Source organism: Melozone crissalis, unplaced genomic scaffold (genome assembly GCF_028551555.1).
Source record: "Melozone crissalis strain CALT ecotype California unplaced genomic scaffold, PUWL_Pcris_2 ptg000009l_1, whole genome shotgun sequence".
NCBI classification, from domain to species: Eukaryota; Metazoa; Chordata; class Aves; order Passeriformes; family Passerellidae; genus Melozone; species Melozone crissalis.
Genome location: NW_026535787.1, coordinates 6,195,363 through 6,209,317, shown reverse-complemented (window position 1 = coordinate 6,209,317; position 13,955 = coordinate 6,195,363). Strand labels below are relative to the sequence as shown.

Sequence of the window (13,955 nt, the reverse complement as noted above, 5' to 3'; positions counted from 1 at the left end):
CTGTACCTGAGATTTGCTGAGTGCCTGGGAGCCTGGAAGCTCCAGGAACTGAACACTTGTCAGGATCATTCCTGAAGGCTTGTATTTGGTTTCATGCTCTGGGGGCTATAGCTGTCTCCTCCTTTCTCAGAAGATTTTTTTCCCTCTTGCTTGGCTAAATCTAGTTTCAAATCTTTAAGTCACAAGGCTACAAGTAAAAAATATCACTTGAATTTATTCTTTCCAGTGTTCTGAACTAGTCTCAGGGCTGGATGACCCTATTGGGAGCAAATAATCCATCTCTGGGCATGTGCTAAGTCTGAGTAAAGACCTACTGTTAACCTTGCCCACTGTCAATATCACTTGCAGAGCAGAAATATTTTTGACCAGGGAAAATATATTTGCCTAACTCAGATATGCATTCACAGAGAAATTTGGAACATTTTTGCCTTTATTTTCTGAATAAAGAAGGGAAGTTGGGCTTAGTATTTTAGTGTGTTGATGCCAAGCATAGAATTCACTTTGTGAATTAAATAACTGCAATTCCATGCCAACAGCAAAGGGGAGATCTGCTCAGTGAGCCATAGGAGGAAACAGAAAGAGGAAGACTAGATACAGTTGCTGATGAGTCTTTCCCCTCACTGGCTGAAAGACAGATCCGCCCCACATTCCTAGAGAAATGCGGAACACAAGGCTTTCAGTAAATGTGATCACAGTGGCAACATTTGGGTATCACTGCCGTGTTAGGCTTTAAAATACATCAGTTATGTGTACAGTGTAGATATTACTGTAAGGAGTGAGCTGGCATGTGGAAACAGGGAAATACAGGGACATATGGGGCAAAGAAGGCACTGTTACCATGGTAGTACCTTTCCAGTTGAGAATCATAAAAGGAAATAATATTCAAGTGGCCATTTTAGCACTTTGCTTAAAAATATCTTTTGATTCTTTCTCTATCTCTCCTTTTCTCTTCAACCTTTTCCTTTTCATGTGCTCCCCGCATCCTGCACCTTCATACAGTCAAATCATCTGACCTGGCCCGGCTGCTGGCTTTACTTAGCCTGCTCAGGGGTCTCATATCAGCAGCAAGCTCAGCAGGTGCTGAAGGCCCTTCCACTTCATCTCTCCCCGCCTCCTCTTCTGCTTTCTTCACCCCTGGCTCCTCCTGAGGGCCTGGATGCTCCTCCTCTCGTTCCTCCTCCTCTGCTCGCACCTTCTCCTCTTCTGGTTCCTTCGCTTGTGCGTACGACGGTAACCTCTCATCGAATGCCCTGGACAGATCTTCCAGTGGTCCCATCCCAATCTTCTCCTCAAACTCGTTGTAGGCTGATGGAAGGGGGCTGGGCTCAACCCCTACTTCCGTGAGAGGGAAATAGTGGGACACTGGCTTCTCTTCTTCCAGCAGCTTGTAGCCTTTGACCTTTGGGATGGAGGGGACTGCGATGGCGTGCAGGGGCTTCTCGGGGACCTCTCCAAGCTGCTCCTCTGCCGGCCTCCTCAGAGCCCTCCGGATCCTTTTCAAGATCAAATGACTGATCTCCACCAGGTTGAGGAAGAGGGACACGGAAGCCACCACCAGCATGAACATAATGAAGATGGTCTTCTCCGTGGGCCTGGAGACAAAACAGTCCACAAGATTGGGACAGGGCCACCGCCCGCAGCGGTAAAGGGGGAGAATTCGGAAGCCATACAGGAAGTACTGACCTACTATGAATCCCACCTCAAAGAGGGTTTTGAAAATGATGTGGAAGATGTAGGTTCTCAGGAGAGTACCTTCCAGGCGAAACTTCTTGGTTCCATCAGGGTTGTTGCCTTTGTTTTGGTTTGGAGCCAGGGGCAGCTTCTCTTCATCCACCTCAGCTTGCTGGCGCCTCTCAGCTTCCTCCCTCTCTTTCCTCTTCTCCTCCATGCGGACGTGGTGCACGGCATGCCCGAAGTACATCAGCGAAGGGGTGGACACAAAGATGATCTGCAGGACCCAGAGGCGGATGTGGGAGATGGGGAAGGCCTCATCGTAGCAGACGTTCTCACAACCAGGTTGCTGGGTGTTGCACACAAAGTCTGACTGCTCGTCCCCCCACACGAGCTCGGCGGCCGTGCCCAGGATCAGGATGCGGAAAATGAAGAGCACTGTGAGCCAAACTCTCCCGATGACAGTGGACTGCTCGTTCACCTGCTCTAAAATGTTCCCCAAGAAACTCCAGTCACCCATTTCTTACGGTCTAAGGGAAGAAAAAAACAAGGAGAAAGACCAAAAATTATGCTACATTTTAAAGATTTCAGGTTTTCCCGCTGATGTCTTTTGTTGCTTTCAGAACAGAAAGGCAGGAGGTTGCTTGCTTGCTGATTTGCCTGTTCACAATGATTTATTAGCAGAAGAAGGGCTGGGAAGCCAGAGCAAGCTGCCTGCTAAATTCTTCCTTCCATGGCTCTAAATGGGCAATTACTTTTCAGCCAGGGAGTATATTTATCTCCTTTTGCAGGTGAGAGTCTTCTGTACGCTCAGTTCTGCGAGTCTGCTTAGATTTTGTACACGTACAAACACTCACCAGCAATACAGTGGAACAGATTTATCAGCAGGCAGCTGCAGTGGTTAGAAGAGAGGGTGAAGCTTTCAAGCACACAAATACTTCTGCACCAGAACCCCTCTCGGGTCGAACAGATCTCAAATCTGCAGCCAAATTGCACCTAAACAAACCTAAATTCTCTCTAGGTTGCAAATGTCAATTGTACTTTAGCAATCACTGTAGAAGTAAGGTAAGAACAGTAATTACAACACCATTACTGTGGTAGTAACGCTGTATAAGCTTAACAACTACTATATTGATTAGTTTTGCTGTATAGAATATGTTATGTGCAATATAATTATTTGGTGCTATTCTTTGCATCTCCTTCTGAAGTCAGCTACCACACTGACAGTGGAACCAACCTGGGGAAAACACCAAGGTCTCTAACTGGGACCGAAAATGCTATTTACTGTCTCTAAAATATCAGTGCCACTATCTTGGGCTAACACAGAGCTGGAAGCCAGCTGCAGATATACTATTGGAAAGCTAAGGCAGTCATCCATTTTCAAGTAATGCAAGTCAAACAATACATCTGTCATTACTTTGCATGATAAGAAATTATTTCTAGGTCAGGGCTTCATTCTGCATATCCTGAACTTCCTACTATATAATTTCAGGCAAGGGAAGATTTATGAATGAGGAAAATAGAGATGAAAGTTGTTTTGTATGGGTTGATTTAACACATCACAGCAGTCTGAAGTCTCTGAGGAATGTAGAATGTTACAGTGGCCCAGAAAGACCAACTTGTAGAGCATGACAAGTGAAACAGGGAACATTATTCATAAAATAGCTGTTCACAGGAATCTAGAATTTCATCTCTTAGATACTACCTCCATCTATAGTTCCCTAAATGCAGACACATACACAAGCACTCGGAAAAGGAAGGTACAGTCAACAGCATGAAAATCTGAGTATCTAAACTTCCCTCCTCCTTCAGATACCACTGGGATATATTTGTGATGCCATATGTTATGACACACCAACGCATACCAGCCTGTTTCAACTACTCTGTGTACGTAGTCACACATAGACAAACACGCAAAATATTGAGAATTCCATGGCTCGGGGGAATTTCACAAATTTTCAATCAAAAAAAAACTCCATCAAAAAAAGCCCCACAAACTTATGATGGCACTTTTCTAAAGCAAGATGGACTCATATTCCTTGCCTTCAAACCTCACAATATTTTTACCCCGGACAGCCACGTTAGAAAATGAAGAACAGAACACAGTTCCTTCAGCTTGCACAAACACCTCACGTACATAAGTGGCAAACATATAATTTAATCACCAAGGAAAATTGCTACTTTCTCAGTCATTAAAGTCGTGTAAAGAAGTGTGTTAATGTCAGCGCTTACATTAACAAGTCTAGCAGAAGATTATGCTGTTTACATACATTATCTAAACTGATTTAAACATCCTCTTTCTGCAGATTCACAGAGCAAAGTACACCCCACAGTTACCAATCACGTGCAACTCTGTAAAAAACATGACTACACACAGTACAAGTTTCATTTTCCCCCAGGCACCTCGGTTACCTCCATCTCCTTCTCTCCCTGTGAGTCACACTGATATCTACACTACCATTCGAGCATTTCCACTGCAGCCCTCAAGAGCGACATTCTAGGTGTGATAGACCTCATCACAATGAAAAATCACTATGCAAGAGAAGGGAAAATAGAGAAAATGCTTCCTGTCTAACTCCATCACACGTCTTGCTCGCAGTTTGCTGCTTTTGGCTAAGCCCTCCCTGAGATCCCTTCCAACTGGGCACGTTCTTCACAACTCTGTCATGCCCATCCCCTCTGGTTTCTGCAAGTGAAGTGGTTTGAGGTTGCTTACTCAGTTCAACTGTGAGCAACAATATTGGGTGGAGGGATGAGGAGCAGCACAACCAGTTTGAATATCTGGGGTTCCACTTGCAAGCACTCAGCCCCTCCAGCCTCAAAACCAAAAGGGGTAAGCGAGGCATTTAGGCAGCCGCCTTTCCCTGAAATTCCTGTCACGAGGAGAGAGCAGGACTCTGCCTGAGCCCTCTCAGAGCCAGCAGATGGGAGTTCTGGGCTCTCCCAGGCTGGCTGCAGACCCCCACCCTGCTCCCAGCCATCACCACCTGCGCACAGCACCGGCCACAGAGGCCCAACAGGGTAAGGATGTTGAGCAAGCAACTTGCCGCTGTCAGAGGCTCCACCGAAGAAACGCGTCCCCCTCCTCTCTTGGCACTCTGCAGGGAAGAGTGAACTTTTGTCTCTCTTCTTCCCTACCCTAAAAGCCCCAATCTTGTCGCACGACTGAGCAGATATGACTGAATTGGCTCTGATGGTGGGTTTTAGTTGCCCTGCAATATTTAAGCTCCGAGCCAGACGGCTTTATGAAGTGAGTGACAGTCAGTGACGTGGGGAACAATAGGGAGAAAAAAAATAGAGAGAGAGAGGCAGAGACACAGAGAGGAGAGTCCACTGAACATGAAAAAGCAGAGGGGGGAGAGGAACAGGCAGCAGGCAGTGAAAACCTAATACATGCATAAATGGGAGTTTGCTCAGTTAAGCGGGGACCAAAGCATCTCTGCAGTTGCACTGGGGTTCAGCACAGCTCTCTGTGTGTCCACACTGATCATTAGGTGCTGTGGTGTGGCAGGTGAAAAGAGAATGCCAACATCTCTGATAGTGGCAGCATTAATTGAATTAATTTGTTACCCTACACCCAAATACAACAGACAACTTTCATTATTGATTTTTCGGCAGATACCGAAGTATTGGGTTTATATTTGGTATTGTCAGATACTTTGAGATACTATTGTCAGATACTTAACATCTTTTACCTTTAAATGTTTTCCCATTTATCAGTCAATATTAATCAAAGCTGAGAAAGACCAATTTTACAGCCTCACCTCTCCGTGTCTCAGCTCTGCTTAGTTTTTCCAATGCATCCTCCAAATGCATCTTGCATGTGCACATGCATAAAGAATGTCTAAACCAAACTGTTTTGTTAAGGACCATAGCTGAATTCCAGCAGCCCAGCACACAGGAATGTTACCCCAGGCACACTCGCCTGCCACCAGCCACCTGCAAAAATGCTGGAGAGGCTAGAGAAGAGAAGAACCACAGGCTCAGTAATGCATCCACAAGCACAACTAAATGCCCTGAGAGTTTTAATTACAAGTCAAAGGGTATAACCTTACTGTGAGGTATGGTTCTTGTAGTCTTTCTGGAGGCATTGCTCAGGATGTGCTCTTGGTGCTCAGCTCTGTAGAAAAAGAGGATTACTGGAAGCAAGATTTGATAAGCAGTGATACAGATGCCAGGCTCATAAAGTGATGAAGCAGCAAGCACCTCTCCTCTCTCTTTATACAAACTCTACACTGAATTTAATTTCCCAGAATGGCACTGGGAGACACTTTGTCTCCAAAAATGCTGTCATTTGAATAAGATATTAAAACACAAGGGGACACAAAATTTTGTACCTTCAAACCAACAGTTTCAGGCCACTCTTCTGTGTTTCTGGGCATTTGTGTCCATGAAAGTTCAGAGCTTCATCTCAGGAGTTGTCTTCCCAAACAGCTTTTAGGTTGATTTGCAGAGCCCCAAGGTCCAAAGCACAACTGGAGGCAGAGATGATGATTTTCAAAGTGGATTTCAAAAGAGCTAAGGCATAAGTGAGAGATGGAAAACAGTCACATTTTGCAAGAGGAGACACAAAAGAAAAATCCTCCTCAATGCACATAGTTGGACTGAAAGTCATATTCTGAACACCTTAAAAAATCACTCTCCTAAACAGGGAAGCAGTAGCAGAACATTTTTTAGCCAAATGCTACATAAAGCACGGGAACAGCCTTCCTGGAGAGAGGACACACAGTGGAGAACTCACAAGTCCCAAGAAGATGACATGAATAACAACAGGCATGGTTGGATAAATGAGAGGAGTAAGGAGGAAGAAAAAACACCTTTGTTGTTTTGTTTTGCTATATACTATTGAGATAAACTACTATCAGTGCATGATGAGTGGTCATCACTGCCACCCTCAACCCCTCTCTGGGAAGCAGTGGAGAGGGAGGATTAAGCAGCACCAGCAGCATCCAGCAAGTTTTAGAGAGTGTCTGCAGGCTGGTGCATCACAGAGGACAGGTGGTTCAGATGTTAAACTGCCCATTCCTTTTCAAAGCAAAACTGTCTTTTTGGGAAACTCAGTTCTAGCTGAATGTGCACATCCCTTTCTAGGCCTTTTCTCTCTAATATAATGAGCCAAACCCCAGATCTGGTATGTAACTAATGGCTGTAGTCCATCTCTAAATTACATCCAGCTACTGTCAGAGACCTTTCCCATTAACCTTCTATCTGTGTTTTGCTAATGCTATCCAAATATCAAACATTGTCTGACAATTGCAGAACAGCTTGCAATATGCAACTGATGCAGAAATTATATTCAAGTCTCTAATTATTTGGTCTGTGTTACCTTCATCCAAATGATCAGGGCTGACTTGCTTTGGTATCACAGAGTGCAGAGCCTTTAGGATGGGGCACAAACAGTTTGAAGGACATTTCTGGTTTCTGGAAAACCACCGAGTCTCTTCATCTAGAAGCTTCTTAATGAAGCACCACTGAGCTCTGGGTCAGTTTCTCCAGCTCACCAGGGCCTCCTCCCTCTGAAGAAAAGGGTCTAAATGAAAATGAAGGTGGGCAGTGAGGAATTACTGTTGTACTGGGGCTATGCAGAGGAGTTGTTTGAGATGGGCATGAAGAGGAGAAGGCAGAGCACAAGAAGAACAAGAAGGAGACTGGATTCTCTTAGGCACCAGGGTGATGCTGGAAGTCAGAGCTACCTTTGTAGCATGGAAGCAGTGGCTGTGGAAGAAAGGAGTAGAGCCCATAAAAGCAAAGGTTGAGAAGAGTGGACCTCATGTGCAGCATGTGGCAATCACTGAGTCTGCAAAAGAACTGCAGCACTGACAGTGCCACACTGAGAAGGGCAAACACTTCCAACCTGTGTATCTTGGTATTTATGTTCTCATTAGGCAACCTGTAGATGTGCTGAGTACTTTCATCCCCAAAATCCAGTGCTAAAAATAGTGCCAGCTAGTAAAAGCAACACTGTTAACTCACAGTGGCTTTTCCTTGCCTTTGGGACTTTTCTTGCCTTCAAAGAAATATGAACATCTCCTGCACTTTTCAAATACTATTTTCTTTTGGAAAGAAGTTTGCTTCATTGCTGACTTCTGAACCTGTATCTGCTTTGAGGCTGGTGACTGAGCTTCTGTCCCTGGCACCACTGAGTCTGTGAAGTCTCCACTGCAACTCAGCCTTTTGCTCAGAGACTACGAGGTCACTTGGGGAATGTGGGATTTTTCATTCCAAACGGATTTCCAACACAGACATGATGTCAGGACAAGGCAGGGCCATGCTATTGAACAGCTCTGTTCATGCATGATGGCAGATTGTGCAATTATATAGAGCACAACCCTGGCTAACGATACCCCTCCCTCAAACAAAGTTATCTTCTGGGGATCTGCTTAGCTAGGAAGTGGCACACGCTTCCTGTTCTTCTGCTGAGCTCACAAACCTCTCACTCGGGGCTGAGGCTGGGCACTGGGCACATTTAGCCTCCCTGCAAGAAACTGGGACCCTCACCCAGTGCCCTCCTCTGCCAGACACCCACCCAGCTCTCCAGTAATGTGTCCTTGTCCATCCCAGAGCCAGTGATCCATCCTCTCGGCACCAGGAGCAGTCTCCCACATTTTATCATCTCTCTGCCACCTACTGGTCTCAGAAATCATGGAAAGTGTAGCCAGCCCTGGACAAATCTTTAAGCAGACCTTACCATGTCCCTGCAGGCCTGGCAAATGTCATTTTTAGGGCCAGGCTCCCAGATTTTTCCAGCACCAGGTGGATATGAATTGCTGGGGAATATATTTTGCTAGGGAGGTGCAAGCAAAGCATAAAGAAAAGAGAGGGAGGAAGATATAAAGCATCAAGAAGGAAGAAAATTGGGGAAGTATGTTACGGAAGGGCAGGAACACAAGAGAGGTGAAGATAGGGCTGGGTTGTGCCGAGCCTCTGGTGGAAGATGAATACTTATGGGAAACATGTTTTTAATTTAAGGGATGGAACCAAGCTAGACAATTAATAAAGATAAGCAGGGCAAGAGTGGAATGCCTTTCAGTATCTGTTAAATGCAGTTCTTCTCTGAAAATTACTGTTCTAGGAGGACCTGGGGAATTACAGGCCAGCCAGCCTAACTGTGATACCTAGAGAGATATGGAACCAATTATGAAACAATCAATTTATAAGCAGCTAAAGAACAATAAGCTGATAAGAACCAACCAGCAGGGAATTTTGAAGAACAAATCATGTCAAACCAAGCTAATTTCCTTCTTTGACTAACAGGCCTGGTAGATGAGGAGGAAAGGGTAGGTATAAAATACTTTGATTTCAGTGAACATTTGTAAAATATCTAGATTACAGGCTCCCGGGGCAGCAAGCAGAGTCACCATGCAGAAGTTACACAGGTTGAAGTGCCATAATCAAGGGTAATTACCAGGGCTTCACTTTCCCAGCTGGGAGAACCGTGTCCCTGAAGTTCTGCCTCCAGGGCTGTTCGGTATTTCCTTGAGTGTCTTGGACAACAGACTGGAGGACAAAAGGAAGAGGATGACAGCTGGGTTGGGGGTCAGCAGTCCCTCCTGAAGGCAGGAGGCTGAGGTGACTGGAATTTGAGAGGAATGTGGGACACTGGGGAGAGGTGACTGCACCAAGATGCAGCTCAGGAAAGGTGCACAAACACCAGGTGTGCTGCTCCAAACTCAATTATGACCAATCCAGCAGAGAGCTGGGGTGGGACCCAATGTATGCCTGTTAAGTGAGAGCCCCACAGAAGAGGACAAATCTCATTCTGAGGTGCTTTAGTGCAGATTTTAGTGTATAAGGCAACGGAAGCAATTATTTTGTGCATTTACTTGATACTGCTGAGCTCCCAGCAGGAACAGTGTGTCCACTCCCAGGCACTACATTTCACAGGAGATGCAGACAAGTTGGAGAAAGTCCAAAACAGAGCAGCAAAATGATAAGAGAGGTGGAAAAAAACCCCCCATGACTTATAAGGAATGGATAAAATAATTGAGTTTGTTTTCTCTAGAAAAGAACAATGGGGAGGGGAGGCATGATAACAGTCTTCCAGCACATAAACATCTGTTATAATGGGTGGAGAGACTAAACAGTTGTCCCCCACATTCACCAAAAGTAGAAGAGGAAATAATCAGCCTAATTTGCAATAAAAATGATATAGTTAAACATTAGAAAAACACTTTGCAATGGCAAGAATAGCAAAGCACAGCAGCACACTGCTTGGGGAGGCTGTAGAATCACAGGAGGCTTTTATGAAGAGGTAAACAAACATCTGTTAAGGATGAGCTTACCTCATTAGCAGAAAAACAAGCAGGGGGAGAGGGAGGCTTTCTGCGGCTCTATGGTTTTGGGTAGGACCTGAAGAAACCTCAGAGAAATATTTTCAGTTGAAAAACACACACAAAAAAGAAAAAAAAAATAGGATGCAGTTGTGAAAACCCAGCCTGGGGGTACACCAGGCTGGCTGTGCCAGCAAGGAATTCCACTGGAGTTAATTATCTAGAAGTGGGGCTAATGAGCTGGGGCGGTGAGGAGCACGGTGGTGCTGTCCTGCCCAGCCCAGCTGTCCCTGCGGGCAGGGCTGTCCCCAGGGCACCTTCGGGGCAGTCACAAACTGCGACAAACGCGTTCTTTGCCTCCAGGGACGGCTCTGAGCGTGCTGCAGATTTAGAGGCGTTTTTTCACCATAACCCCATTCCCACCAATTTGCTGATTTGTGTCCCATCCCAGCCCTCCCCAGCGGTGCTGGTGTGACCGAGGGCCCCGCACTGGTCCCGGTGCCGGAGCAGAGGAGCCGCTCCCGCATCCCGCACCGCCAGCGGGCGGTGTCCTCTCACCGAGGGATGCTCGGGGCACCGACAGCGCCGCGGGCACGCCGAGCCTGCTCCCGGCTCTCCATTCCCTTCTTAAACGTGCCCTTCTTCGTTCCCTTCTTAAACATGCCCTTCTTCACTCCCTTCCTAAACACTCCCTTCCTAAACACTCCCTTCTTCACTCCCTTCCTAAACATTCCCTTCCTAAACACTCCCTTCTTCACTCCCTTCCTAAACATTCCCTTCTTCATTCCCTTCCTAAACATTCCCTTCTTCATTCACTTCTTAAACACTCCCTTCTTCATTCCCTTCTTCAGCTTCGTCTGCAGGTACAAAACTAAGCACAGCAAAAGCAGGAGAGCTCTGTGATAAGAGGTTGCACGAGAGGTGATGCTGTAATGACTACACTGAATGCAAATTTTTTTTACTTTTACAATGGTTAGACAGATGGAGTTAAACTGACATGAACATCATTTTGATGCCTCCAATTTTACCTGTTTTTACCTGTGTTGTCAAAGCACCTTTTTTACTAGTGAAATCTGTACTTTCACCTGAACCCGTATCCCTTTTCCAGCAAATATTTCATAGGTGCACCAGCTGACCTGCATGATTTTCCCTTTAACAATAACATGGTTAATAATAGAAACTTCACCGAAAGTATTTAACTAGTAAAATTCATTGCAAGTACAAAGTAAGGCAAAAAAGATGAATTCTCATGTGTCAAAGTAGGTGCTGTGCAGCAGCAGCAGGAAGAGAAGAGTAGTCCTTTGGACACATTTCATGGATCAGCATAATTTCACCTAAAGCCTGACCAGAGTATTTCTGGAAGCGCAGACCTTGACAAGAGTGCGTTGGTTAGAAATTCTAAGTTCTTAGAGCATCTGCAGTGGCATTTCTGAAGAGCAGCACCGGGACAGGGCCCAGAGCTCACAGGTAAATTGTTAAACATGCATTATGCAGCAGCCATCATACACAAAATGCCTTTCCCTAGGTCCCCATATAACCTCCCCTTACCTGTCCATTTCTCTGCCTCCTGCCCAAAACTTTCCCCCTGGTCACAGAGGTGGAGCACATCACTGAGAAGACACAAAAACACAGGCATGCTGCATAGTTAAGTGGTCCATGGACCCAAATTTCTCTCAGCATATATTCGAGGTGGTGGCCCTTCCAGCAGTGCTGAGACCCTGAGGAGAGGAGCAGAGGAGCTGCTATCAGGAGCTGGGAGCTATCAGGCCAGCCAGGGAACATGTTGCTTACAGCCAATCTGGGCTATGTGAAGTGGATCCAGGGAAAGCAGTGACAAGTACCTGATAATACTTCTGGTAATTAATTGCTCCAGGCCTGCCAGTAAAAGAGGAGCTAATAATATCTCCCAGCCTCTTGAGGGGGATCTCCATATGTTTGTTTTATCAAGACTTTTTGTGCAATCTCTTAACATTCCCAGGCAGGAGGAGCTAGAAGGGACAAAGCTTTCTGAAAGATGGGAACAAGTCTGTGTGTCTGGAAGCATCCCCTGTCACCTCACTGTCCATGGGGATTTTTGCCTCCCAGTTTTTGATGGGGGCTCATTCCCTGCTCCTTTCTCACTTCTTCTGGGCTCTCCTCACCCCACCAAGGCCTGCCTTGCTGAGTGGTAGGCTCAGGGCTCTCAGGAGCGTTGTCACCACCCTCTCTCCACCTTTATCTCCCTGCCTTCATTTCCACAGAACCACACAGTGGAGGTGTGCTCTGCACACAGGGTGTGGAGGTGGCCCAGCAGAGCTCAGCAGCAGCCCAGGCAGGGATGGGGATGGCAGAGCAGGCCAGGCAGGGATGGAGATGGCAGAGCAGGCCATTATCTCCTCTTCCCATCCCCAGAGATGTGCATACCTGCCGTGCTCTCTGGCTGACCTCAGCTTCCCATTTCCCAGAGCAGAGCGTGTTCCCAGCCTCTCTGGGGAGGACATCCGTGGGGATGGTTCCTGTTTCCCTGCCCTTTCAGTCTTCCTGAGCCTGATATGATTGTTTCTCTGGGCACAGGGTGAGAGATGCCAGCAAGGAACGGAAGCCTCTCATGCCTCAGCAATTCATTAAGAAGCAAAGGAGGTTATTGAACTTGGAAGCTGTTGAGCCACTCATTCCCATTTCCTGATCAAGAAGACAACCTGCCCATAGATACATCATTCATCCAGAGGTGCTCAGCATTCACTGAAACAATTTGGCTTCAAACTAATAAACAGCCAGATGGAGGGAGTCAAGGATTATCTACAGAGCTGCCAAAAAACATAGGTGGGAAGAGCCAAAGGGCTTCTCCAGTTTGGAGAGGCCTGGAGATGTTTTTCTTCATTATTCCCAGCAAGCTTCAATCCCTCGTAGCCCTGTTATTGCTCAGTGAACATGATATTCTTAGGAGGAATATGGTTTAAAGCATGTTGGGATCCTTTCAAAAGAAGCATTAGGACTCTCTGGGGATCCCCTGTCCTGTGTGAAACCTGGCAGAATTTTAAGGAGCTGATTCTATGGCAAACTTCTAAATCCCATCTTGGCATAGCAACTGTAGAAAGCTCTTCTACATGCCCTGAATTATGAGGCCTCATTCTTGTCTGATTGATAAACACCATCCCAGTGAATGCAGCTATTACAGGTGGCTCCTCAGCAAAATGTAGGCATGTTCTTCAATGGGCTGTGTCTCTCCAGCCCCTAAAGCTCTGAAACAAGGGCAGGAGCTCTGATATTTCTGTTTCCCCCCTGCTTTGGCCCAGGGTGCAGCAGGTTTGGTGAGTTTCTACTCCCCCTGAGCAGCGCTGGGTTTATGCAGCTGCAGCCCTGATTCTGCCCTCCTTTACAGGAACACAATGCAGAAGTGAGCTCCATTCCAGTACATCCTCTTTAGCTGCACACAATTGTGGCATTCCTCTCCAGTTTATATTCATCAAGGCTTTGCCTGCCCAGGGGACTACAGCTGTAAGACATTGCAATAAAAGCTGGCATGGTTTGTAAGGCAATATTAAAATCAATAGGTATAGCCCTAAGACAGACTGAGTGGGGCAGGAATAAAAGTACTTGCTAGCTTGTTTGTGACTTTGAATCACAATTTCCTAGTTATGAGTGTTCAATATTTGAGTTAGTGCTCCAGTAACAGGATGGATAATCAAGAAATACTGGAATATGGCACAGGTTACTCAAGCCCCCACCAAACAAAAAACTCAAGTTTTGCTTAGCCTAACACATGATGATATTGCTGACTCAATAAACAGCCTTGGGGATTTTTAAATGTTCTTAACATCTTCCTCATTTGGAAAGCTTTAAAACCAAATTGAACAAAACTTGTCTTTCCCTTATCAGGATAGATAAAATGATAGCAGAAATGAGAGCTGGTAGCAAGTTCACTGATCCCCAACTCACTGCGCTCTTATGTGAAAGCAGGAGGTCCAAACTGGTAATGCAATGCTTTAAAAGATATATTGCTTTAAAAACTTCTGTTTCCCATCCCTGAAGAGC

General features: G+C 45.9%; 1 protein-coding gene across 1 annotated transcript; it reads right to left on the bottom strand.

Annotated features, from left to right (window-relative positions):
• Positions 1–826: 826 nt before the first annotated feature.
• On the bottom strand, positions 827–6,064 carry GJA8 (gap junction protein alpha 8). Its single transcript, XM_054270383.1, has 2 exons — positions 6,009–6,064; positions 827–2,201 (listed from the first exon to the last, which is right to left on the bottom strand). The coding sequence occupies exon 2, from the start codon at positions 2,189–2,191 to the stop codon at positions 992–994; it is 1,200 nt and encodes a 399-aa protein (XP_054126358.1). The 5' UTR covers positions 2,192–2,201; positions 6,009–6,064; the 3' UTR covers positions 827–991.
• Between the last annotated feature and the right edge of the window lie 7,891 nt (positions 6,065–13,955).